General features: G+C 44.5%; 1 protein-coding gene across 4 annotated transcripts in view; it reads left to right on the top strand.

The window, feature by feature from the left end:
* Positions 1 to 27,820, top strand: part of hectd4 (HECT domain E3 ubiquitin protein ligase 4) — a 99,764-nt gene extending 71,944 nt beyond the window's left edge. For all 4 annotated transcript variants that reach the window (XM_078251662.1, XM_078251660.1, XM_078251661.1 and 1 more), the window contains exons 55-76: positions 5 to 165; positions 262 to 443; positions 1,131 to 1,336; positions 2,721 to 2,851; positions 2,964 to 3,169; positions 3,910 to 4,089; positions 5,185 to 6,572; positions 6,934 to 7,141; positions 7,228 to 7,451; positions 8,130 to 8,275; positions 8,602 to 8,705; positions 9,941 to 10,064; positions 12,560 to 12,750; positions 15,566 to 15,712; positions 15,854 to 15,973; positions 16,084 to 16,239; positions 16,355 to 16,458; positions 18,473 to 18,694; positions 19,562 to 19,728; positions 19,840 to 20,035; positions 21,575 to 21,797; positions 24,233 to 27,820. In XM_078251662.1, the coding sequence (XP_078107788.1) occupies positions 5 to 165; positions 262 to 443; positions 1,131 to 1,336; positions 2,721 to 2,851; positions 2,964 to 3,169; positions 3,910 to 4,089; positions 5,185 to 6,572; positions 6,934 to 7,141; positions 7,228 to 7,451; positions 8,130 to 8,275; positions 8,602 to 8,705; positions 9,941 to 10,064; positions 12,560 to 12,750; positions 15,566 to 15,712; positions 15,854 to 15,973; positions 16,084 to 16,239; positions 16,355 to 16,458; positions 18,473 to 18,694; positions 19,562 to 19,728; positions 19,840 to 20,035; positions 21,575 to 21,797; positions 24,233 to 24,369 (4,923 nt within the window). In that variant the 3' untranslated portion in view covers positions 24,370 to 27,820. The remainder of the gene's footprint in view (positions 1 to 4; positions 166 to 261; positions 444 to 1,130; positions 1,337 to 2,720; positions 2,852 to 2,963; positions 3,170 to 3,909; positions 4,090 to 5,184; positions 6,573 to 6,933; positions 7,142 to 7,227; positions 7,452 to 8,129; positions 8,276 to 8,601; positions 8,706 to 9,940; positions 10,065 to 12,559; positions 12,751 to 15,565; positions 15,713 to 15,853; positions 15,974 to 16,083; positions 16,240 to 16,354; positions 16,459 to 18,472; positions 18,695 to 19,561; positions 19,729 to 19,839; positions 20,036 to 21,574; positions 21,798 to 24,232) is intronic.

Genomic DNA, 27,820 nt, shown 5'->3' with positions numbered 1-27,820 from the left:
GCAGGTGAATGAGCTGGTGCAGGTGGAGACCTACCTGCGCAGTGAGGGGGTGCTGGTGAGGTATTGGTATCCTATTGAGATGCTGGAGCGTCCGCCTGCTGGATCTCGACGGACTGCGGCTAATGGCTTGGTCTCACTCGACAGCAGCAACATTCAGATTCACAGGTAGCGTATACACCTAACGGGGATAAGCATAATGTAAATACATTCTGCACCAGCGCTCAAAATGTATAACATCTGTTTTGAACGGCTTTGCTTTAGGGAACTGCTTCGCTGTGAGAGTGCGCTGGCTCGGTTATACTGTCGTATGGCCCTGCTCAACATCTTTGCCCCGAAGAGTCCCCACACCTTCACTCGTCTCTTCCACATACCTGCTATCCGTGACATCACCCTAGAGCACCTGCAGCTGCTGTCCAATCAGCTGCTGGCTCCACCCCTCCCTGGTGAGTATTAATCTTTCTCGTGAGCAACTGGATCGCTCAGTGACTCCATTTACACGCACATATTGTTCCGGTTTTTGCCTTTATTCTGAAAAAGACAGTATTCTGATTAAGCTGTTAACATGGCTAATGAAAGTGAATATTCCAGTAATATTACCGTTTACATGCAGCCATGTAAAAAAGATTTTTTTTTTAGAGTTTTCCAGCGGTGGAGGACTTGTTGGAGCGTGTGAACACAGCGTCTCTCTTTCATTCCTTCAAAGTGTTTCTCCTTCTTTTCTTTCGGCCGTGCATCTCTGCCCTGCAAACTGCCGGCTGGTTGGTTTGTGTACAGCAACCATAGCAACACACAGAGCTGACCGTAAGCCGTAAACATGCGAGAGGCCGTAAACTGTCACAAACTGCAGTAAAAACCCTCATTGAGACACCGATTCTGAAAGCGCTGTACACGTCCAAAGAATGCTTCTAAAACCTGAATAATACCGACATATCACACACGTCTTAATCTGAAAATCCTATATTCAGATAAAGGCCTTATTCTGAATACCCAAACAGAATATGCTGTTTACGTGACCTGTATCACATTCAGAATATTGTCATATTCAGAACAATGGTGTGCATGTAATTGTACTCAGTGTGATGTTAATGGTCGTTTCTGTGCCGATTGTTGTGACGTTGTTCTTCCTGCAGATGGGACTATTAGTTCCAGTTCTATCCTTCTGGCCCAGTCGGTGCTTCACAACCTCCAGGGCCAAAGCTGCTCCCCCTCAGAACTGTTCTACCAGGGCAACGCTCAGCCCATCCAGGAGTGGCTCACCGTGGCCATCACCCGTGCCTTGCATCAAGGAGAGGAAAGCCTGCTGGAGCTCACAAAGCAGATCTGCTGCTTCCTACAGGTCAGCCAATCAGGGCTTCCTTTAACAAACCTGCCTCTGTGTAGCCACTGCGTTGAAATAATCAATTCTCCAATTAAAACCGATCTTTGTTTGTGTCATCTGATGATTAACAAAAAATCCTGAAATCGATATTTTAATATGTTAAATAAGTTAATATAATGTTAGTCCTGTTAAGTAAAAAGTACTTTAAACAAACCTTTTGGCAGTCAATACTTTATTGATTATTAATACACATTAACTTGGTGCATTATAAAAAATATTTGAGTGTTGCTTCTTGTTTGTACATTTTACAGCAAGTTTTCCAAGACTCTCTTTTATATCCAAGTTGAGTTGGTATTGTCTAGGGTTGGGTACCGAAACCTGGTTCCACTACGGATCCGGTTTCTACGCAAACGGTAGTATTCAGACCGGATTACAACACAATTTTCGGTTCCGACTGAAATATTTTCCCTCTGTCGCTCCAAACAGCGGCAGACTCTTTTTTTTTTTTTCTTCTTTTTTTTCTTTTTCTCCCTTTTCTGCCGAGTGGCGCACGTGCACGCTCGCGGTGTTCGCGCTATTCTCCGACATGCACTCTACTACCCCCTCTCTCTGTAGTCTACCGTCAGATAGCTATCGTAAATGTAAGCTACTTTTAAAATGCCATGTTTTCCCTCTGGGCTCACCAAAACGCACGTAAAGGCATATTAACCATTCACTGCACGTGATCGCTAGTAAACAGATTACACTTGCTCTGCTGGTCTATCGTTCAGGACCAGACCCTGTAGCCTGGTGGTGGGGGAGGCGGGACAGCCTCCCCTAATTGTCTGCCCTTTCAAACTCCTCCCTGTGTGTCCAGGCCTCTTGGACTCCATCTGAGAGAGTTTCTCCTGTGCAGAACACGCCATAAGTCAGGAGAGGTGTCGTATCTCGCCAGAGAAGGCTAATGTGGTCATTCATCTGCAAAAGAACTGCTAAAGTTTGAAGCTGGTTTAGTTAGCATACCTCAACATTTATTTTGTTGTTAATAGTGTAACTGTTATTTGTTAAGTTATTGTAGTTATGTGTTAGGCGACTTAGGTTGACTTGTTATATATTTAAGTACTTTAAAACGTTAATATATTGTTACATTTTAATTTTCAATGAAAAAAAAACCTCCATAAAAGAGCCTTTCTTTGATGTCATTTTTCAGTTTTTCAAGAATTGGGTTAGGAATCGGAATCGTAAAAATTCAAACGGTACCCAACCCCAGTATTGTAACTGTACTTTCCCTAACCTACGTGACATTGAATAGAAAATGGAAAGGAATCAGGACCTTGTGAATCAAATCGATTCGGGAAATGATTGGCAATACCCAGCCCTAATGCCTACCCAGTATCTCTTACATTTCTGTTCCTTTTCTCAGAATGCACCCGAGCAGTTTACATCTGAGGAGTTTCCTGTGACGGAGTCAAAGGTCAGCATGGATGTCAGCTTTCCCGGCGCTGCGTTTGTGATCGTCTCCTGCAAGGAGAGCCAGCTGGGCTGCCGCAAAGAGTGAGTTCTTCCTAAGTGTTCAACTTCAGCAGTTCGTGATGAACTCAGATTTCTTCCCATTCGTTTCCTGTTCAATTATTTCAATTCTCTCCCGTCTTTTCCGCTCCATTAGCTCCAGCCTTTACAAGGCCCCCTGGGCTCGAGTCATGGTGTACGGCCTGGGTCACAAAGTGCGTAGAAATGGCCAGCTGAATCTGATGGAGGCCGTGTGCTATCCACTGGACGCCTCACCTACCAACACAGGCCTTACTCCCCCTCCCACCACCAACCAATACCCCTCTGTTATCATCCCCACTGATAAGGTGCACATCAAACTGGGTGAGTATCCAACTCCTTAACCCTCGTGATTGTCTTCCATTCAACCATGCACTTGTCGTGCTCCTGGGTCAAAACTGAAGGTCAACACTTTTTCTGACGTTTTAGTTGTTTTTTTTCGACACTTTGACGCTTTTTTCAATGTTTTTGGGGCATTTTTTGACGTTTAATGCTTCTTTTCACTACCATGTACTGTATAAACACCACTAACACCAACTTATTACCACAAGTTTTACACTTATTTTTGGAATTTATGGTCAATGAACGTCATTTATAGGAAATTATATAAAATTCCTGAGTTAAAAAGGCAGGAATTATGAATTATTTTGACTAATATTAAAGGAAGGATCATCACAGAAGGGTCAACGTTCAGTCGGGATACTAAATAATTAGTTTTTGTAGCTTTTTCAATGTTTTGTCACTTTTTCTGAAGTTTTTGTTACTTTTGCTGTTGCCAATAGTGCTTTTCTCAACATTTTTGCCATGTTTTTTTTTTATGGCTAAGTTACTTTTTTGGGGCTTTATGTCGACCAAACTGTAAATGAGAAGACTACGTGAGACATGCAATAAATACAGTCAAATATATTTGACTTTTTCGGTGATTAAAAGCATGTGATTAAACTAAACCTGTCAGGCCCTGGATGTGATTCTTATTTTCCGGCATGGCCCTTAGTGAAACTGAGTTTGACATGCCTGTGTTACAGAATAACACGCAATTAAACATCCCATTGTGTTGTTTTCAGGGGTGTCACCCCCTCCCGGTGCGGTGCTGGTGCTGCACTCCTTGCCGCTGGAGTTTCCTCTGGCCATGGCGTTCGCTGAACAGCTGCTGACGTGGAAGCTGGGAGAGAACAGCGAGCGATCTGAGGACGAGCTGGACACGGTTCCCTCGTCTGTGCTGCTGCAGGTGGTGGAACTCCTGGGTAGGTTAACCCACACTTATAACAACACTTTAATAGGCCTCATTTAATATGTAATCGTTTGTAGTCTCCCATTGCCAGACCCTCCTCCACAGCGCTGTGGAGGAGGGTCTGGCTAGTCCACACACTGGACTAGCCAGACCCTCCTTCACAGCGCTGTGGAGGAGGGTCTGGCTAGTCCACACACTGGACTAGCCAGACCCTCCTTCACAGCGCTGTGGAGGAGGGTCTGGCTAGTCCACACACTGGACTAGCCGCTGCAAAATAGCCTCTGGAAGGAACTTGTTTTGGTGGAACGTGTGTACGTTTTAAAAGTAGTTTCGTCGTGTGAGAGACAACTCCGATTGGACAGATAGTCTAGCTAGCTGTCTGGATTTACCCTGCAGAGATCTGAGGAGCAGTTAACCATAGTCCTCACAAATCCACCGGAGGTTAGAACACCAAAAGAGAGTCGTCCGGTGGAATTTCTGGCAGCACCGGAGCAATCCCAGACGTGGAACGTCATGGATATGGACTTAATCGTTTGTTGCCTTTTTATTTATTTATTTATTCATTATCATTTTCTTCTGTTTTTCTGATTTCATGGGTTTCAATTTGTGTCTCAACTTGTTTCTACTTGAATCTATGTATATATGTGTGTTTTATGCTTGTATTCGTCTCTGTGAAGCACTTTGGTGCTGTATAAATGAAATTAACTTAAACTTTCGTTAAATGCAACTGGAGCTGCAAAGATGAATCGATTAATCGCCAACTATTAAATGAATCACAACTATTTTGATGTATTTTCTGAGTTACAAAACACAGAAGTAAGAACATAGAAGTATATTACATAGAAGTATCTATTATTATAGTTACACATCACCTCTTTCGATGTCGTATTTTGAGTCTTTGCTTGATTTTTCAAAACTGCACTCCACTCGAAAAGAACTCCTAAAATACTTATAAAATGTTCAGAGTCTGTGAGCTAGTTAAACCTGCATATTCATGATCAATTATTCTTCACTACTAGCTCCTTTGAAAGCTTGCCGGATAAATCTTTCCAAACATAGATTTCAACAACTTTCAATGTTTTTTACGTCATTGTTCTTATTGTTTTAGGGGGTTTGCTTTGGACTACTGATCTGGCTCCCTCCATAAAAGAACTCATCTTTCACTTGCTGGCTGAGCTTCTGCGAAAGATCCACCACCTGGAGCAGCGCAAGAGCCCCGCTGGCCTCTCCAGCTCCATCGCTCTGCTGCTCAACCCATGCCTCGCCGTGCTCATGGCCCTGCAGACGGAGCTCCGCAAGCTCTACGACCGGGAGACTCAGGGGTGGAGTGCTGGAGGGGCGGGAGCGGGGGGGTCCTCCTCTGGAGGCGTGGCGTTGGCTCTGGGGACGGATCAGAGCCGCTTCTCCACCTACTTCCACGCTCTGATGGAGGTGTGTCTCGCCGTGGCAGAGGTGACTCTTCCTCTCAACGTTGGCGGCTCTTCAGTGGGCGCCCTGTCCTCCACCAGCGCCCCGAACCTCAGCGACTCCTCTTCGTCATCGTCATCGTCCCCGGGCCAGACGCCGCAGAGCCCCAGCCTGCTGTCCAAGCGTAAGAAGGTCAAGATGAAGCGCGAGAGAGCGGCGGCCGCGGTGGCGGCAGCGGTCTCTGGGAAGCGGGGAAGTGGAGGCGCACGCTTGTCAGAGAGCGACAGCGCCCTGCTGAACATGGCAGCGAGTAAACCCGAGGACATGCTGTGGTTCCACCGCGGCCTCACACTCCTCATGATACTACGACATCTCACCAACAAGGACCCGCAGGGCTTAAGCGTGACCAGTGACGCCGTGACGGACGCCTGCCAGGCGCTGGTCGGCCCCACGGCCCACAGCCGCCTGCTGGTGCTCTCGGGTATCCCCACGCACCTGGAGGAGGCCGTGGTTCGAAACGCTATCCGCAGGGCTTGCAACGCACACGGAGGGCTCTTCAAAGACGAAGTCTTCATCCCGCTGCAGGAAGAGGAACCTAAGAAGCCCAAAGTTTCTAGCCCTCAGGATGGCAAAGCGGGCCCTGAATCGGAGCGGCCGTTCCCTATCAGCGGCGGTCCTGAGAGTCCCGACAGCTCCAGCAGCGTGACTCCGGCTATGAGCGTGAGCGCTTCGGCTTCTACCAGCCAGACTTCGATCTGCAGCTCCTCTCAGGGAGTGTCCCGCACTGCCAGTGAACTCTCCGTTGACCAGGAGCCGTCGACAGTTCCCCCTCTCACCGCTGCTGCTGCAGCTTCGGCCATTACATACCCTCAGCAGGGCCCCCAAGACCCTCAGACTGTTTCTAGTCAGGAGAGTCTAGACACCTCCTTGTGTAGTACAGGAAGCCTGGGGAGTCTTGGCAGCTTAGGCGAGCCTCTCGACAGCGCGGAAACGCCGTCCGCGTCCGATGGAGGCTCTATGCACACAGTCACCTCGCTGGAGAGCAATGCAGTCGTGGCCAGGCCCATCAAGGGCTATGCTGTCATTGAGGTGGGTTGATTAGGAGCACCATAGAGACAGAGTGTATCGCGTCATCCCTGCTGACTCAGCTAACTGAGCTGTTTTTCAGTTTGGCAGCTTATAAAAACTTATGTAACTTACTTTAACTTAAGTTATGGGTTCTTTACCCTGTTGCTAGTGCTTCCCACCACACAGCAGCTTTTAGGCATTTCTCTGTTTTTTAGCGGATCGAATTGACAAGGAGGGGAACTTAATGCATTTCAAAGTCAGCGGAGAGTTGTTTTCCCCTCTGGTGGGGGCAGGACTTAAATGCGCTCTGTCTCTGTCATAGATCTACGCCGTTTAATTTTGTCTTGTTGAAATACGCTTGTCTTACTTTCGTCAATCATAGGTTCGTTCTCGGGCCAAAGTGGAAAAGATCCGTGCCAGTCTTTTCAACAGCAGTGACCTGATTGGCTTGTCCAGTCTGGACGGAGAAGAGGATCTAATGGAGTTGACCAATGAGGAGATCCTCACAGCCTCCAGTGTTAACCAAAGCCTGTTTGACACGCAGGGAAGCTCCGCTCTTGAAGACTACTTCCTGGACAAGTCAGTCAGAGGTTGGTGTTGATTATATATTTTTTTTGCTTTTAAACACTGAAAATAGCTCTGCCAAATCTCACGTGTTCCATCTCCATGTATCAAGGTGACAAGCTTGTACCTGGAGCCCGAGATGTTCTCACAGATATCTTTAAGAGCTGTGTGCACTCGGAGCAGATGCTCAGCCTCACGCCGGCCAAGCCACTTAAAGTGTCGGACATTTACCTCAGCAAGGAGCAGATCAACGCTCAGACACCTGGCAACCTGCTGCATACTTTCTTCACCAACGTTAGGCATCCAAAGAAAGTACTTGAGGACCAGCTTACTCAGGTACATAACATTATTGGTTTTGCTGAATCGTCCAGTGATCCTTTTGTGCAGTCACGTGTGTAAACCCGAGGACATGCTGTGGTTCCACCGTGGCCTCACACTCAATCAGAGGGCAATCAGACAAGTGTTAGGTCTTGAAACTCTCTCCCTCCTTTCCCTGAGGTCAACACTTTATACAACATTTGTTTACAATAACTTCCGGGTAGAAACCTCCTGCGTCCCGTACATTCAGTTGAACAGCGCTGAGCAAACGGCGACGAGGAACAGCTGGATGTACTCATCTCCTTCAACTAATATGCATGTTTGATGCTTTCATATGTCAACACTTAACGTTAGCTTGGAGAGCTAATGTACCTGTTGGGACAGACTAAAGAAAATGACACCACCCAAACTGGCAGTCAGTCCGAGCGGCGGTGACGTGTTGCTGTTCCTAACGCTAGGTTTGGTTCATCAAAGACGCTAGCAAAGCAACATGGGACAGAAAACAAGAGCAGCGGAGACCACAGATAGGTCGGACCTCCGTGTTTAACTACATATCTTTAAACTTTATAGTTACGGCTGAAAATAAACAAGTTCAGATTTCACCATTTTTTTACAGAAAGTGATTGTTTTTCTGTTGGTGATTTGGTCTATACAGTATGTACATTCATGTGTGTCAAAATGTTTTGTTTGTGTCAGATTCTAAGAAAGTACGGCACTCCCAAACCCAATAAGAACAAATACAGCAAAGCAGGAAAGGAACAGCACCAAGGCAAGGTAGTGAGCACCAAGAGGCCCATCACCAAACCTCCCACCAAGGAGAAGTCTGTGCTCAACAGTGTCAGGTGAGTCATTAGTTTTCAAGCATGTTTAGGTACATTTACACGTTTTTATGGAACCCATTGCAGTTCTAGGCAAGACCGCCCTACGAGGCAGCCCGATTGGTTGGGGTTAGGCATTGAGCTTGAGTAGTTAATGTTAGGGTAGCCCATTGATCAGGGGATAGGACCTGAACAAATCGGGTGCCGTTATCTCGCGCGAGCATCAACCCCTGGCCAATTGATGTGGAGGGCGGGTCTTGCCTAGAACTGCAGTGGGTTCCATAATAACGCTACATTTACACTTTGACCTGGTAATTAAATGAAATTAGCTGGTGTCTCTCTTCTGCCAGGACTGCTCTGAGTGAGAAGAAGACAGTCCTGAAGCCAAAATCTCCTGAGAAATCCAGACCTGATGAGAAAGATGTGGAAAAATCTCCTGCTAAGAAAGCTGAAGGTTGGCAGTAATGACACAAATATCACTGAATACGTTAGTTGATGGAAGTTTTGTTAAGAATGATATGATGAATGACGATTAGATGTGTGAAGAGCTCTACTCCCCTTTCTTTGCTAACGAGGGTGAAGTAGAAGACACCACAGAGACACAAACCTATGGGTTACTTCATGTGTCTGACGACATTATGAAAGGATCCCTACAGAGATAGACCTTTTAGTTAAAGAGTAAGATCCTTTTAGTTTAACATGAAACAGCCCCGAAATCACCATCACCAAACTACACCAGACTCCATGTAAATAATCAGGACTTTTAGCGTGTATAGAGCCAGCATATCTCCACCAGACTCCATGTAAATAATCAGGACTTTTAGCGTGTATAGAGCCAGCATATCTCCACCAGACTCCATGTAAATAATCATGACTTTTAGCGTGTATAGAGCCAGCATATCTCCACATGTAAATGGGTGAATTAAGGGTTTATTTCAACCAAACCAGAGTGGTGATTGTTGGAACAGTGGAAAGATGAACCAAGACGGCTTTTGGTAGTTTTATTTAGTTTCTGTCCACTTTGAATGAAGTGTGTTTTACGATGATAAAAGTGCTGATTATTTACATGGAGTCTGGTGGAGATATGCTGGCTCTATACACGCTAAAAGTCCTGATTATTTACATGGAGTCTGGTGGGTTTGGTGGTGGTGATTTCGGGGCTGTTTCATGTTAAACTAAAAGGATCTTCCTCTTTAACTAAAAGGTCTATCTCTGTAGGGATCCTTTCATAATGTTGTCAGACACTTAGAATAATAATATGAGGCTGTCAGTGGAACTGAATGTGCACAATTGTCCATTAATGTACATTGCAGCTTGTTTCGCTGTTGCCAACTGCAGCTGCCTTACTTAATACTGGACCAGTTTCAAAGATTGTTGTCAGTCACTTAGACACAAAAAGATGGGAAAATAGGGTCCAGGTGAAAAAAAAACCTTTAAATGAATCTGCTTTTCATAATAAAACAAGTACTCAATAAGCTGATCAATCCAGTGACAGAACAGATTTTGTGCTTTTGTTTTATGTAACTGTAAATGAAATGTATCTTGGTATGTTTTTACTGATGGTCAGACAGAATTACACTCTGGTCACATGCAACGTCCTGCTATGACGCGCTACTACCTAATGATTAAATGTGAGTAGTGTTGTGAAACCCAGCTGCCTCACATACTGTACCACCCTGTCTTATTTAGTTCCAGAGGAGAAGTACCTGACACTGGAAGGCTTCCATAAATTTGCCATTGACCGTGCCAAGCAGGACATCCGTAGTGTCTGGAGGGCGATTCTGGCGTGTGGTTACGACCTCCACTTGGAAAGGTGAGGCCCTGGAAAAGTCATGACCAGCACTCAGACGGCTGTAACTCAAATACTGTCACATTCACCAGCTGCCTGGCAACAGGACACGTTGTTGACGTCCTCCTTCATTTTCACACTAGTCATCTTAGTGTAACATGACGTGGCGTTTTTCCTGTACTTGCAAATAGAAAACACAGCAACCCACCAACCACACCCTCCAGTATACGTTATATTGTGATTATACAACAACGGTTACCAACCAACTAAAAGTTACAATCAAACTGTATTCATATACTTATGGGGTGGCAGTAGCTTAGTCTGTAGGGAATTGGGCTGAGAAGCGGAGGGTCGCTCGTTCAAGTCCCCATACAGACCATAGTATGGTGGTGGACTGGTAGCTGGAGAGGTGCCAGTTCACCTCCTGGGCACTGCCAAGGTGCTCTTGAGCAAGGCACCGAACCCCCAACTGCTCGGGGCGCCTTTCCATGGGCAGCCCCCTCACTCTGACGTCTCTCCATTAGTGCATGTAGAGGTACTGAGCATGTGTGTGTAATCCAGGCCTGTGTGTAATAACAACAGAGTGAAAACAATGTAATTAATACTATAAACTATTATTATTATTATTATTATTATTATTGGGCGGCAAATTCGCTCTTAAAATGGAAAAAAAAGCAGCTGAGACGATTTCTGGTCCCTTCCTGTTCAGTCAGCCAGCTATATTAAGCTAATGCTAGCTTTGTAAAGAATAAATACCACACATGTAAACACTAAACGGCGTGCTAGCTCAGTGGTGTTTCTCTCCTGTACGTTGACGGACTTCACATTTAGCAGCTATTTTTAACATATTAGCTCTGTGTCAGCGGCGTAGCTGATGTGATCCAAACATTTCCAGTGCAGCGTTGTAACAAAGAGTCGTGTAATCCAATGAGTCACTTTATATAAATATGTTGGAGAGTTTCTGTGTTGCACTGTGTTTTATGATTTATTTTCATGAATACAAATGTTTCAAAACCAGTTTTTGATTCAACTCTGAACACTGAAATGGCGGAGTAATACTTTTAGTGATGAGCCTGATCTGCTGTCATGCTGATTGGAGCACGTTCTAAATGTCTACTTGTCCAATCAGATTGCCTGCTCGGATCTACTTGTCATATAATGATGAGTATCTGCTGACTGACTGAATACAGTTGTACAATTCAGTTTTATTTATAGTATCAAATCATAACAAGAGTTATCTCGAGACACTTTACAGACAGAGTAAGACAAAACCCCAACAATTACAATAATTCCCTCAAGAGCAAGCATTAGTGGAAGCTAGTGCGACAGTGGCGAGGAAAAACTCCCTTTTAGGAAGAAACCTCGGACAGACCCAGACTCTTGGTAGGCGGTGTCTGACGGTGCCGGTTGGGGGTGTGATGAACAGTGGCAGAAATAGTCACAATAAAGATAATGGAACAGTGACTACAATGGTAGTCGTAGTAGTTCATGTCATAGTAGGGCACAGCAGGGCATTACGGGGTGTAATGTGGGACAGCACAGCATGGATGGACGCGGTAGGACGCAAGGACGCAGCCGGACACTGCAGGGAATCGCAGAGCATAGCAGGGTGTAGTAGGTCCACAGCGACAGCTGCACCCAAGACCCAGGTCTTGGTGCCACCCTAATCCAAGGTGATATTCTGGGTGAAGAAGAAACATAAGGACTCCAGGGAGTAAACTCCCCAGAGCTAGGTTAGTAACAAGCATTTCTGGGAGAAGGATGCACATAAAAGGAACAAATGAAAAGAGAGATGAAGGAGCAGCTCATTGTGTCATAGGGAGGAAGGACATTCCCCAGCAGTCTAGAATTATAATAGCATAACTATAATAGCATAACTAAGAGAGGCAGGCTAAAGAGAGGTGCCGGATCGGGCTTGAACTCTCCCCTGCCGGAACGGGCTGTACTTGTGTACAATGTACACTTTTTCCCCAGTGTTAAAATGTGTGAAGCTATCCAATTTAAAAACACTCAAGACTAGAGCTGGGCAATATATATCGATATTATATCGATATCGTGATATGAAACTAGATATATCGTGACATGACATAAGTGTCTTTTTCTGGTTTTAAAGGCTGCATTACAGTAGAGTGATGTACTTTTCTGAACTTACCAGACTGTTAATGTAGTCTTACCAGACTGTTCTAGCTGTTCTACCTTTTCCTCACTTAGACATTATATCCACATTACTGATGATTATTTATCTAAAATGTAAGTGTGAAGATGTTTTGTTAGAGCACCAATTGTCAACCCTAGAATATCGGCTCGATATCGAGGTATTTGGTCAAGAATATCGTGATATCCAGATTTTTTTCCCTATCGCCCAGCTCCACTCAAGACATGCTAGATGGTGTAGACGTTGAGTGTATCTCACGTCCAAATGCCCCTTTATCTTTGATAATAATGATTGTCGTTTAAATATGAGTGACTAAGCATTGTGGGAGGCCTGTGTGTTTAACAGCAGCTGTCCTCTGTACCAGGTGCACCTGTATAGACACTCGGCACGCCCAGAAGGCCTGCAGGAAGTGGAATTTGGAAATGGACGTGGCATTGGTCCAGTACATCAACAGGCTGTGCCGTCACCTGGCCATCACACCCGCCCGACTGCACCCCCACGAAGTGTACCTGGACCCCGGAGACACTGCGGACCCCCGAGTGGCCTGCCTGCTCAGTGAGTAAAAACCACTCGTTTGTTTCCGTTTGTGTAGAAAAGACATTCAAAACCCTCTTTCTACTCTTCCAATAATATTGTTGTTTGAATCCAGTGCACCCTAGGGCTGTCAACGAATATTTAAAAAGAAATGTTAACCTTTATTTTTGCCAGGAAATAATCCCATTGAGATTTAGAATCAATATTTGAAGAGTCCTGGCCAATATAGCAGTATTATAGTTCCATATTACAATATAACAGTGAAAAACAGACAGTTGGCAAGTCAACATCAGCTCAACATAATCACCAGCAGCGCTCAGTAACAGCACATGTGCGTTTAGTACTCACATAGTTTAAACGGTGTCATTGTTGGTAGGTAGTCTAATTTAAGATGGTTCTGTTATTTATACCAGGATGAGGGTGCAAAAACATTAAAGGTACTTTGACCGAAGACAGTTTGTGTTCGGGGAGTGTCAGACATGATTTGCCCTTATGATGGAACTTCCTCATCCTATGATAGGATTTCCTGGTGGTCAGAGATGGGAAGTAACGAAGTACAAATACTTCGTTACTGTACTCAAGTAGATTTTTCAGACATTTTTTACTTTACTATTTCTATTTGTGCCGACTTTTTACTTTTACTCCTTACATTGTTAACATGAATATCGGTACTTTCTACTCCTTAGATTTTACAAAAGTGGCTCGTTACTTTAGTTTCAAATAATTTCAGTGGAGTTACGTTATTATTTTTCGCGTCATCAATACCGAATTCTATCTAATTGGACGGGAATATACGTTACGGTACGCACTTGATGCACCACGACTCGACAGATTTGGCAGCATTCATTCGCAGCACATCATTGTGGTTTGATGGCGGTAACGTTAGCATAGTAGTATGGACGGCGACATGATTGAAAATGAAGACAACGGAGATCCCAGAGATTCGGCAGACAAGCAGCAGGACATTCCCGATCATCCTTGGTCTTATCTGAGAGACATGTTTGAGATAATAGACATCAAGAATGACTCCTGGCCAATATGCTGCAAATTGTGCCAACCGAAACACCACGAAAGGCTACTTTTACTTTTATACTTTAAGTAAATTTCCAAGCCTGTACTTTGTTACTTTCACTTGAGTAAAGAAGTTAAATCAGTACTTCTACTTTTACCAGAGTATTTTTTTAACACAAGTATCTGTACTTCTACTTGAGTACAGGAAGTGAGTACTTTTGCCATCTCTGCTGGTGGTGACTTTAGGAGTCAGGAGAGAACGTAAGTAAGGAGGCAGTTTACACAAAAAGGAAAAATATACAAATGCTCCAATCTGCGATTGTGCAAAGAAGGCCGACCAACGCTGTCATACAAGCTGCAGTGACGAGTACGAAACTAGGGTTAGTTACACATCTTAGTGCTTCAAATATAAACTTGAATTGGAAGAAAAAACTAAACGGACGTTCAAATATTAAAATGTATTTTCAAATATTGTCGGGGGAAGAAAAGCAGCTCTACCGCCTCGTGCGTTCTCACGTGGGGGCGTGTGCCGCTGCTGCCTAAACGTTGAGCTCCCTGTCTGATTGGGCTGAGAAGAGAAGCAGCAGGGTGTTGATGATGTTCTGTCATGGGGCTGGAAAACAAAGAACGAGGGTGAAATAGAAGACGCCACAAAGACGCAAACAAAAATGCCTAACTGGAGAGAAGACACGGTTTGGAAACTTTTGTTTCTGACCCAATTACAAACGTGATCGCGGTGTAATCCGCGTCATGTCCTGCCTCTGGCACGCTCCAGAAAGAGAGACGGAGAGAGGTCTACAATGTTTAAATGAAGTTTAAACGTAAGGTTTTCTGTAATGTAGAACATTATTTCATTAGTTCGTTTTGTAATGTGTTGGTATGCAGATCTTTTAAAATGCATGTCTATGTTAACCTGGGAAAACCCTGACGAACTTCTGGCAAATTTAAGATTTTCTCTGCAAGTCAGTCTGGCCGAGAGCCCATTCAAGCCCATTTCCAATGTCTCCAAATCGAGACACCAATCACAACCGTTGAGGCGGGCTCTACACCAATCACAACCGTTGAGGCGGGCTTTACACCAATCACAACCGTTGAGGAGGGCTTTACACCAATCGCAACCATTGAGGCGGGCTCTACACCAATCACAACCGTTGAGGAGGGCTCTACACCAATCACAACCGTTGAGGCGGGCTCTACACCAATCACAACCGTTGAGGAGGGCTTTACACCAATCGCAACCATTGAGGCGGGCTCTACACCAATCACAACCGTTGAGGAGGGCTCTACACCAATCACAACCGTTGAGGAGGGCTCTTCACGATAGCGCAGCGACGGCAAGCAGCTTTTTGTTTACATTCAACATGACGGCCACCGAAGCGCAGCGACCCGTTGATGCCGCTGTCGTTTCTACATCACCCGGATCGTTGGTCTGATTGGTTGAAGGACTATCCAATTGCGCCCAGAGGCATTTGAGCGACGTCCGTTGGTGACGCCCCCTTTGGAAATGAGCTGTGAATGAACCTTCCCCAGACCCACTCTGGTACAGCTGAGAAGGGTCTGGTGTCAGCCAGGCTGTCTATGTTGAAATAAATATACAAGTAGCGATGTCTCCCGTCGTATTGGTTGGTCCTCATATGGACATAATGCCACAAAAAGATATTGGAATATATTCAAACCAAAGTGTTTTTTTAGAATATTCAAACGTCATTTTTTTCATCTATGGTGTTACATGCTTACGTGTAACACGTATATGTATATATGTGTCATACTGCAAGTCACACTTTGTCAGTTGTTTTGTCATCTTGTATATTGCGTGTGTTTTCAGACGTGCCCGTGGAGAGCATGCGCTTGCGTTTTGCTCTGCTGCAGTCCCTCAACAACACCCTGGAGAGTTTCTTCCTGCCGCTGGTGGAGCTGAGACAGACACACACCTATCAGAACAGCATTGCAGCGCTGTTATGTGAGGCCAAAGGTAAACAGGATGTAACACGTGAAGGGGGCGTAATGGACCCAAGTCGGTGTGACTGTATCAGTGTTTGGACCTTTTATTGTAAACCTGCTGATCAGATGTTATCATTTACACTCGATCACCTGCTTTCTCCGCTGGTTACAGGTCTGAACTTCTACGACACTAAGGTGACCGTAATGAACCGAGTACTGAATGCCACGGTACAGCGGACAGCTGACCACGCCGCCCCAGAGATTACACTGGACCCTCTAGAGATTGTTGGAGGTACGCTTTCCTTTCACTAGTTCACATGTTTATTGTTTCCCATTTGATTTTCTTGCACTGACTCTTTGCACACATTCTTTCTAACTCTCACTCGCATTTTTGTCCGTCAGGTGAGATCAGATCGTCGGAGAACACGTATTTCTGCCAGGCAGCACGCCAGCTAGCCTGCGTGCCGTCGTCCCAGCTGTGTGTGAAACTGGCAAGCGGAGGAGACCCGACCTACGCCTTCAACATCCGCTTCACTGGAGAGGAAGTTCATGGCACAAGTTAGAATTTTTTCCTTCACGTCTTTCTTTCTGTACCGCCCTGCAGACTTTCACTTTATTTTACTAGATTTTATTGCCAGAGCTAACTGTAGCTTTGATGATTGTCTCTCTCCAGGTGGCTCCTTCAGACATTTCCTCTGGCAGGTGTGTAAGGAGTTACAGAGCTCGGCTCTTTCCCTGCTGCTCCCCTGCCCCAGCTCTGCAGCCAACCGTAACAAGGTAAGATGTGTTTCTGCATCTGTCATGCTCTCACAATGTCCTGTTTTGGACACTGTTGGCCTTCTCAACAAGGCAAACGTATCGGCCCGAATATAAGAATTTTCTTTTTTTTCCTGTTAATATGTCTCAAAAAGTGGGATTGTCTTATATTCGGGGTGTGCACTTTTTAAAGGTCAATATAGATTCACAACAGCTGATGGCGCCAGAGCACGGGAGTGACGACGGTGAGAGTGAACTGCGGCTCGGGCAGCATATTTTTGTCCGAACTAGAGAGTAGTATCTCAGCCCAACCAGAACACGACAGGCATTCTGTTTTTTACGTCCGAACCAAGCCGAGTCCGACGCAGGTAATGTAAACGGAAGCAATGAGTCTGTGTCACGCTGTCGAGAGTGCGGCTCGGGACACGTACACGTTTCTGTCCGTGTATCTGTCTGGGGACGCTGCTGAAGCTGTGCATTGCTGGCAGACAGCAACACTGTGTTTTCCCTAAAAAAGAACTTAAACATCCCAATTGGTATTATAAAAAGGCCGACCAATAGACTACAGGTGACTTTTCATCTTTATACTGCTGAAGGTAAATGCCAAAGGTTGATCATTTACAAATGTTATGTTATTACATAACATTTAAGGTAATTTAAATGTGACAATTTCATCTAAAAGATATTGAAAACATGATTTTATTTGAAAGTAGGGCTGTCAGCATTAACGCGTTAATCGTGATGCGATTAAGGGCTGAGCATAAGGCGTTAATATTTTATTAATCGCATGCCGCCATTTATTCATTCATTTTACACTTCACTCAGCTTTGCGTCGTGCCTAACAGGATACTATTTTGACCCTTTGCAGCACCGTTACTTATCATCAAGCTGCCACTTCCTCCTAACACATCCTGCTGCTGCAGGCTGCAGGCATGATGGAGAAACACAGCAGTGTCGTCCCTCCACGCCCTACTTCCTCCGTGCAAACGTGTTATGTTCTGCACACACGCTGAAGAATGTCCAAACAGCTGACATGTTGCAGGTTGATTCACGAGGTTCCTACATGTGCGAGCATAGTGCGGACACGCTTCACACCGCGGAAAAGTTGAGAGAAAGGAAAAAGAGAGCGTGCTGTTGTGTCCGTGTGTGCGTGCGTCCTTGAGAACTGTAACTCGTATAACTTCTGTTGTCAGTTAATTGTAGCGTTGACCGGCATGAAATCTCCATATACGTCAGACTGACCTGTCGGTCGCCGGTCATGGCCGAGCACGTGAAAACCGGCCGGTCTATCGGTGCATCTCTAAAGCATAATAGTACAGTTAACGTGACTCAGGTTGATGCTAGCGGGCTCAGGTAAAGCAGTATTTTGGAGAGTGCTAGTTGCCGACCTGTGGATGAAACCAAATCCCAAAAAATGACTACAGCTCTTGCGAAACGGGTTCATAAAGTCACTTTCTTTGCATTCATTTGATTCCCAATCAAGATCCACTGGTAAGAACGGCTTTCCATTGTTAATATGGACTAAAAACTGTTCCGAAATGCAAAATAATAGAATTTTAATGATGTGATAAAACATGCGATTAATCGTGATTAACTATAGACATTCAGCGATTAATCGCGATTAAAAAAAATAATAATAATAATATTCGTTTGACAGCCCTATTTGAAAGATGTTAAAAAACAGCAGCCTACCTTGGTTTATTCCATACCATTGTTTTAATATCATAATTTTAAAATAGAATGATTTTTATTTATAAAATAAGGTTTGGTCTTCAAAAGGTCTTTTTCCAAAAAATGAGTCTTGGAAAAAGAGCGGGTCGTCTTATGTTTGGGCCTATACGGTACTGTATGTTCTAGGATTGGACCGTCTGCTTTCTCAATGTTTCCCCACAGTTTTAAAACCTCACTATGAAATGTTATGAGTTTCGTTCTCCGTAAGTGCAGAGAGCGTTTTGTTCTCAGAGTCATATCTTGCACCATGAAGTTAAGTACAGACGGCGTCGTATGAGTCACTGTTGTTTCCTGATGTCCTCAGGGAAAGTACATCCTGACGCCTTGCCCAATCAGCTATGCAGAGGAACAGCTGTTGCACTTCTTCGGTCAGCTGCTCGGCATTGCCATCCGCGCAGATGTGCCCCTCCCTCTGGACCTGCTGGGCTCCTTCTGGAAGGGTCTGGCGGGCGAGGACCTCGACCCGGAGCAGGACCTGCAGGAGGCCGATGTGCTCACATACAACTACGTCAACAAGTTTGAAAATGTAAGGGACCAGTACTGTAAACCTCATGTCTTTCCCTGCTAGGAATGTTGATGTTTAACCAACGATTAGAACTTACAATATTATATACTGTATATTACTGGAAAGACAACAAAGTCCAGGGTGCTCAGGAAGTTCAATCAAATGCTTGCAGGTGTTCTTTGGGGTCGGGAATTCAATTGAATGTAGAGAAAAAGAAAAAATCCAAGGCACTCTTCTTCAAAATTACTTAAAAAGCCTTTATTTTAATGGCTGTAAAAGACATTGGGAGAAGCAACGCGTGGGTTGCTTCTCCCAATGTCTCTCTCTTTCTATATATTATTATTACAATATTATTGAATCAAAAATAAAAGTTTTTTGCATGATAAAAGAAAAATAGGCTGTACAATCTAATTCTTAACGGCTAGTTAACTTGTTTGTGCTAACCTTGTACACGTTGCATTTTTACGAGCTACGTGCCACTATATCGATGAGGACTGGTGGGTAAAATCGTCCGTCCTACACACAGAGTATGCGAGGTAAACGCAGTATTTACACACAGCTGACAACCTCGAAGGTGGATGACTGCAGACGGGCCGGATATACGCTTCGTGGGTTGCTTTGTACTTGTGTTGGTGCAAGTTGTTACGGCTGCATGTGTCGACGGCAACGCACGGAACAACGTGGTACAAGACCGGTGCAAGTCTGCAGACGCAGAATGTATAAACCCGAGCCCCCCGGACGGGTGAACTGGGTCTTTCTCCGTTATCTGTTTGTCAGTTAACATTTAAATCATCTGTTAACGAGTGTCAGCGTCAAAGAATAAAATCTGAACCAGCATCCCTGTTCCCTGCTAATACCAAGTACTGTTTCTGTTCTCTGACTCTGCAGGCGAGCGATGAGACGGAGCTGGAGGCGCTCTGTGCTGAGATCTCCTCCCAGCACCACTCGAGCGAAAGCCCGGACTCCCCCAGCCGGCCCTGCTGCACCTTCACCTACGTCACTATGACGGGCGAGGAGGTGGAGCTCTGTCAGGGAGGCCGCAGCCTCACCGTCAGGTACAGGGAACTTGTCGAGATGCAGTGAGGGTTTTCTTGACTCAGCTCGTAACGGTCTGTCGTCTCTTTTTTTTTAATACGTTGTGTGTGTGCTTGTTTGTGTGTGTTAAGCTGGGAGAATAAGAACATGTATGCGCGGGCGGTGCGGAGCCTTCGCCTCAGGGAGCTGCAGAATGCGGAGTGCATGGCGGCAGTGCGCGCGGGGCTCAGCTCCATCATTCCCCTGCAGCTGCTCACCATGCTCAGCCCCTTGGAGATGGAGCTGCGTACATGCGGCCTGCCTTATATCAACCTGGAGTTCCTGAAGGTAATGCATAGGTTTGTGGGAAAAGTGCCTGTTGGATTGTGTTTATCCAACACTACAAAGCAAGTGTTGACAATGTCACTTTGGACTACCAGCTGAAATTGAACCAAAAACACCTTGACATTTATTCAGTCCTGCTACTTTCACCTGAGGAATATTGCTGTGGAGGCCTCTGATTGGGTGTTTTGAAAGCTTATAAGAAAGTCTTTTCGTGTTTGAAAACCGTTGACTCCCTGACGAAGGCTTGTATCCCGAAACGTGTCAGTTTTTTTAAAGGTTTAAGATGACCAAGCCATAACAATAAAGGCTTTTTCATTTTTCTGAGTTTCCTGAGTCAGTTGTCAACTATTACATTATTCTGCAACTATTTAATCATCGATTAATCTCTTTGTTTGATGGAAAAGCAGAACAGAATTAGTGTTTTATAACCAAATGTTTAGCTGTGTGAATTTGGTGGGAAAAATAATGTACATAAGTTATGTTTGATATTTCACTTCAGCTTAAGATTTTAGTTTTTAGTTTGCACTTCTCTTCCAAGAAAATATTCTAAAAATGTTGTGTTATACTCGTCTGTTGTTCTTTTAACCTTTTATCTTTTGTAACCCACTTTATTATGTTTTAAAAGGTGCTATGGAAATAAAACTTTACTTACATTTCCCACCCCAAATATTATGCAAACATGTTTTGGGCCAATCCCCAATAAATATGTCAAACACCTTATTTTCTTCCAGGGAAGTATTAACCAAACGTAATCAGAGTACGTCTCTCTCTCTCTCTCTCTCTCTCTCTCTGTCTCTCTCTCTCTCTCTCTTCTGTCTCTCTCGCGCTCTCTCTCTCCCTCTCTGACTCTCTCTCTCTCTTCTGTCTCTCGCTCTCTCTCTTTCTTCTCTCGCTCTCTCTCTCTCTGTCTCTCTCTCTCTCTCTCTGTCTCTCTCTCTCTTCTGTCTCTCTCTCTCTCTGTCTCTCTCTCTCTCTCTCTCTCTCTCTCTCTTTCTTCTCTCGCTCTCTCCCTCTCTCTCTCTCTCCCTCTCTCTCTCTCTCCCTCTCTGTCTCTCTCTCTCTCCTGTCTCTCTCTCTCTCTCCCTCTCTGTCTCTCTCTCTCTCTCTCTCTCTCTCTCTTCTGTCTCTCTCTCTCTCTGTCTCTCTCGCGCTCTCTCTCTCCCTCTCTGTCTCTCTCTTCTGTCTCTCTCTCTCCTGTCTCTTTCTTCTCTCGCTCTCTGTCTCTCTCTCTTCTGTCTCTCTGTCTCTCTCTCTTGTCTCTCTCTCTCTCTCTCTTCTGTCTTCTGTCTCTCTCTCCCTCTTGTCTCTCTCTTCTGTCTCTCTCTCTCTCTCCTGTCTCTTTCTTCTCTCGCTCTCTCTCTTCTGTCTCTCTCTCTCTTCTGTCTCTCTGTCTCTCTCTCCCTCTCTGTCTCTCTCTTCTGTCTCTCTCTCTCTGTCTCTCTCTCTCTCTTCTGTCTCTCTCTCTCTTCTGTCTCTCTCTTCTGTCTCTCTCTCTCTTCTGTCTCTCTCTCTGTCTCTCTCTCTGTCTCTCTCTCTCTCCAGGCTCACACAATGTATCAGGTGGGTCTGATGGAGACCGACCAGCACATTGAGTTCTTCTGGACCGCCCTGGAGATGTTCACCCAAGAGGAGCTCTGCAAGTTCATTAAGTTTGCCTGCAACCAGGAGCGAATCCCGTTCACCTGTCCCTGCAAGGACGGTGGGCCCGACACCGCCCATGTCCCCCCATACCCCATGAAGATCGCCCCTCCTGACGGAGCTGCAGGTAATGGCTCCCAAGGTTTCAACTACAGCCGCAAACATGAATCCATTAGTCAACTATTACACTATTATCACCCATTTTGATAATCGATAAATCGGTTTGAGTCATTTTCTAATGAAGGAAAAGTCAGACTTCTCTGATGTCAGCTTGTTAAATGTGAATATGTTCTAGTGTCTTCTGTCCTCTGGGACAGTAAACTGAGTATCTTTTGAGTTGTGGACAAAACAAGACCTTTTAGGACGTCATCTTGGGCTTTTTGGGAAACACTGATCTATATTTTTCACAATTTTCTGACATTTTAGAGACCAAACAACTCATCCATTCATCCAGAAAATAATCAACAGATTGGGGTGCCCAGGTAGCTCAGTTGGTCTTCAGTCTGCAGACTTTAACCTAGAGTAAAATGACAGCCTGTTTTTTGTTTTTGTGAATCGGGATCTCTGTGTGATGTAAGTGCAGAAAGTGCTGACAGCTATTGTCAAAGCAGCTCGTCATGTTTCGAAACCTTGGACAGACTTTGAACACGTTGTCTGCCACAGTTAGATTGTGTTTGTAAATGAATGGATTTGTATAACGGACACATGAAGCCGTTCCACACTGTTTCGGATGTGTGCACTTCACACACAGTAGTGAGATCTGTCCCAGTTTCCTGAGTCACTATTTAAAAGCACAGGCTAAAACAAACTGTCTACTCCAGATAAAATATGTTTACACTCACTTTTATCACCTAGAGAAGCTTATTATTATCACAATACTCTTTACACAGCAACTCAACGGCTTCCTGCAGTTTCAAGTCAAGCTCCAGCGGTGAAAAAAGTCTTAATTTATGTGAAGAAATACACGAAATTCAGGAGGCAGGTGACAAAATATGAAAATATAATGCAGGACATACATCAGGGACCTGGGCCAAGAGTACACTTGACCCCAAAGGCCCGTACCTTTTGGTTGGTGTGAACACGATCCAGACGTGTAACGTTACTCACGTACGGTTCACACCGGGTGTGAAAACCAACTGTACCAAAACATGGAAGCAGGCTGCTATTTAACGCGACTACGAGGCGTTTTTAGCCAGTTATGAAACTGTCTCTATTTAATTCTGATGCCACTGTAGCCCAGCCCGCCGAGGACTGACCCAGACCCATCGGGAGGCTGACAGCAGCGCCTCTGGGTCGTTAGCATTTCTTTAAACCAATCACAGTGGTCTCGGGCAGCGCTAAGCTCCGGACGCAGCGACGGTGGCTCTGCTAAATAGTCTCAGGAAGGAACTTGTTCTGGTGGAACATTTGAACCCTGCAAAAGAAAACGTCTCATACAATATTAAATGAAGTTAACTGTTGTAATTTTGACCCATTTTCAAAAGGTTTCTATATCATCAAATGATCAGCTCACTACTTTCATTGAATTTGGGCGTTTTAGTCAATGTAACAGCATTTGAAGAAACAACTTGATAAAAGAACGTCAGAAAAAGCGCCGAAAAAATCGGCGAAAACTTCAGAAAAGGTGATAAAAAAACTTGGAAGTGACTAAAACCTCAAAACATCGGGAAAAGCGACAAAAATGTCAAAAAAGACGACCAAAACATTGAAAAAAGTTTATATTTTTACACAGAAAAGCAAAGGTGCACGGTCGACGGGATGACAACACAAGGGTTAAACCTCATTGGCTCTTACCAGAGTATCTCTGTGTTACCTCATCCACAGCGATCCCACCAATCAGTCAGAAATGCCCTAAACATATTCTTTATAAAGCTTTATAATCTTTCACAGAAAGAACCGAGCAGGTCTGACTTGTTGCACCGTCCAAATGTTCTTCAAAACTTGACATTTTCAGCGTGTAACGTTAGCTCGAAGGTTGTTGTTGTTGTTGTTGTTTTCCGAAACAGAGTTTTGCAAGGCGAGAGACATCCGGCAGCTCAGAATAGAATATCTTGAGGTAATATACGCCTAAATAAATACATAAATAAAAAATGCTACTACTGCAAACATTATATTAATGCTAAAAACACACTCATACAGGCATTCACATTGCACATAGCCCTATTGACATAGATCAGTGGTGGGAACTATACTTTAGCAGCATTATTCAATACACTCATGGCTGTTGGATAAAAGCTGTTTTGTAGTCTGTCTGTTCTCGATTTCATGGCCCTGTATCTCCTGCCTGACGGCAGTAGTTCTTACAGTAGTGTGTGACTGGGGTGTGATGAGTCCTGTAGGATGGTTTTGGCCTTTTTGAGGCAGCGGGTGCCAGCCACACGTGTAAAATATAAGATATAAAATACAGCGGGGGAGTTCACTGCTGGAGGCGTTTTGGCGCTGACTTATACCTCTTTGCGGGGCGCCAAAGATTCCTCTTTGCAGGACGTACCCTAACGCCTCATAAGTGCTGTAGGTGATCGTGTTGTAAAGAACCTTCCTGTTTTGTTTTCTTCTCTCCAGGTCAGCCCGACTCGCGCTACATCCGCGTGGAGACCTGTATGTTCATGGTGAAACTGCCCCAGTACACCTCTCTGGACGTGATGCTGGAGAAACTGCGATACGCCATCCACTACCGCGAGGACCCTCTCAGCGGCTAAGACCACTTGACACCCCCATATTCCCAAGTGTATATCCCTGCCCCCTCCCTTTTACCCCTGGACCTTCCTCTGAGACAGCCCACCGTTCTTTAAACACCGCTGCTCCGACACAACCACACATTTAACTTCATTTGATTTCAGGTGGCTATAAAGGCTTTGCATGTTTATCCCTGCTCCCTTTTTTTTTGAAATGTATTATTACACGCTTTACACAAATACTTTCTTTCACATTTATGTTTGGCATTTGATTTCTTGTGAAGAATTCAGGGAAGAAAATCGGACGCTGTTGGCAGGCGTCTGCTCTGGTTGCACTGAGTTTGTGGATGGCATTGAAGTGCTACAACTGTGACAGTTTCTTTTCGTATTGGTTTGATTCCCCTTCCCTTCCCTTGAACAGAGGGCGTAACAAGGTTCAGTCAAGTTCTGTGAATTTAAACTAAAATAGGATGACTTCAGATCTGCACTTTTTACAGTTTGCAAATTGAAATCATAATTGCTCAACCCTCTTTCTGCCGGAACAATTCAGTGTTGAAAGCTCGGTCTCAGAAAAGCTACGAGTTGCAAAACTGTAAAAAGCAACAACCAAACTGTTACTCTTCCACTGCTTGACCCAGCTGCCTCCCTCTGCCTCCCCTCTGTGGGGGGAATGTTCAGAAATATGCCCTCGCTGTCTCTCCAGAGGGTGATGCTGGTTGCATGTGAAGAGGAAAAACATCAGAATGATCTGATGTTTGAGGCTACATCCACACTACTACCTTTTGGTTTAAAAACTAGTGTCTTGTGCCACGTTTACACCTCGCGTCCGCACTACTGCGGTGTTTCCGAGCCCCTAAAACTTTAACATTTGGAAACACTGCTGCCATTTTGGTTTGAAAACTCCGGGGTTGCTTTGTAGTCTGGACGGACACAAACGGAGACCTTTGGAAATGACGACGCACGTCAGTCAGTCTTATCTGTTAGGTAGCTTCCAGACCTTTCAGTAACAGTTCCACCTCGTCCTCGCTCCAAGATAATAACTCCCTGCTCTCACTTTTCACCGTTGTTGTTCTTTCTCCAAAGTAGTTTCTGTATTTTCAAAATGTAAGGAGTAGAAAGTACAGATAATTGCGTGAAAATGTAAGGAGTAGAAGTATATATACCCAACATTTCTACTTAAGTAAGGTAACAAAGTATTTGCACTTCGTTACTTGACACCTCTGCACGGCGTTGATTTACCGCAGACGCATAAATCGGCCTTAAGGGGGTATTACAACTATGCTGATGGAGTACATGTTCTTGCTTGTACTTCACTGATCGTTGTTTTCCAAAGTGTACCATAAGGTTCTTACATTGCTTATCCACCTTCAGGCAATCTTTGGTTTCAGTTAATCACATATCCCTTATGAAAATCACAGGGACTGTTTTTCCCTCCAGAACCAGAACCTGACCGAACGTAAGACAGTCTGCTTCCTGTTTACATCGGCACGCAGATTCCCAGTGTGTGTCTCAACGGTCATGTGATATGTGATGTCAGACGTGTTAATATGTACAGAGATTAGTTCTGCTTCTGGAGCTAAAACTCTTGAGTGGACGGAGATCGTTTTAGTCTCAAAACGCCGCTTATAAATGAAAGCGTAGCCGTGTGGATGTAGCCTGAGACGAAGGTACGACTACTAGCTGAAAAAATGAAATGCGTGACGCTGCCTATTTTTGAACACGATGTCGGCGACGGGCAGGCAGGAGATGTGCTGTACAGGATATTATGTAGTTTACTGCCTGTTTAAAAAAACATAATTAAAAAAACATGAACCGCTAATGGACAAACTAATTAATGCCTATATAAACTGAAAACATGTTATCCAAGTCTCTGAAGAAGAGGGTATTTAAGTCATGTAAAAAGTCATATTAATCTCTTAGTTTATGAAATTGCTCTTTTGATTTTTCGAGTAGCTTTGGCGGCATGTTAGGTCAGGTCGATCGGACGATAACGAGAGCATTTCAGGTTTGTGAAACCTGCGCTGCTGCTTCGTGAAAACGGGAAGGAGATGAGATTTCTCACAGGCTTCGTCTCAGGTTCTTAAATTGCAACCACGTTTCCTTCACTTACCTGCTCCCCTTCCTGGCGTCTTAGTCCGTCCCAGCGAGGAAGCACGGGAAAGACGCGAGGAAATCATGCGAGGAGAGAGGAAACGAGGAGATGTGTCTTTAGAGGGATGAGACGTCCTTTTCCTCTGAAGCGTCTCGTGAATTCGTCAGCTGTGTGGGCGGAGTTAGCGACGGCTTTCAGCTGCACGGCTTCCAGGAAGGCTGCTCTCTGTGTCCTCGCTCCTAGCTCCTCAGAGATCCCTCCTCCATCCTCAATCCTAGCTCCTCAGAGATCCCTCCTCCATCCTCGATCCTCGGGGCAGGAATAAGAGCCTTGAGACGGCCAGAACGACTTGCGGTTCAAGCGAGGAGATATCGGATAAGAGAACTGAGATTCAGCCATGAGCTGCTCTCCTACTTTGTTTGTGTGCTACTGCTACTGAATGTGCAACATCCCCCCCCTCCCCAAATACACAATCTATACACATGTAAACACTGGGGAGGGGCGGTGGCTTAACTTGCCTTTTCATCGTTTTTCTTTTCCTGAAAGAAGAACAGGATTCTGCTGGTTTTCGTTCATGTTTCATTTTAGCCATAAGCAATTGTTTAGCTGTGTAAAAATGAAATTGTGGAGAGATTAAAAAACAAAAGCAAAATAATAATGTAAATAGACTGGTTATGTTTGATAGCAGTTTTTATGAATTGCTAATTCACTTCACTTTTATGATTTTCTTTTTTTTTTTATTCTTTTTTTTTTTTGGGTTTGCAATACTTTCTTCCAACAAAAGATTCTTAAAAAAAAAAAAAAAAAAAAAAACATTCAAGCAAACCAGGCGATGTCTGTTGGATATCCGGTTTGTTGTTATTTTTTATGAATTTTTTGGAAACAACCAGTACTCATAATCACCTTTTGTCTTGTACTCAGATGGATTCAACCTTACTCATGGTGAAACATGTTTTCTTGTGTGAGTAAAATCACCATTTTACTTGGATTGGAACTGAAAAACCGACCGAATGGATAATCTGATGCATACTGGGATTGTTGAGTTGCTTGCGATCTTTGGTTGAGTTGTTTTGAAAGGTGACATACCGCTGCTAACAGGGACGCTCTCTCCTCTACTTCCTCCTCCGGGCGTCGAGGGGGGGTGGAGAAGGTTCTAAAAAAAAAAGGACTTATCCATACAAAGAGGTGTTGCGATAAAAACGTGTGCTGTATGTACATTGACTTGATATTTATTACAATTATTTATGGTTGCATTAACTTAACTTTTACTGTCTTACCTCTGCACATCAGAAACGTAACATATCTAAAAATGGATTATACAGATGTAAAGAATCAGATGGCATTTGAGATCTCTGTGTCACAATAAAGAAATGTCTTCATGTA

This window comes from Sander vitreus, chromosome 5, assembly GCF_031162955.1.
Source record: "Sander vitreus isolate 19-12246 chromosome 5, sanVit1, whole genome shotgun sequence".
Classification (NCBI taxonomy): domain Eukaryota; kingdom Metazoa; phylum Chordata; class Actinopteri; order Perciformes; family Percidae; genus Sander; species Sander vitreus.
Note: the sequence above shows the minus strand (reverse complement) of the source record. Positions and strands in the feature narration are given on the sequence as shown.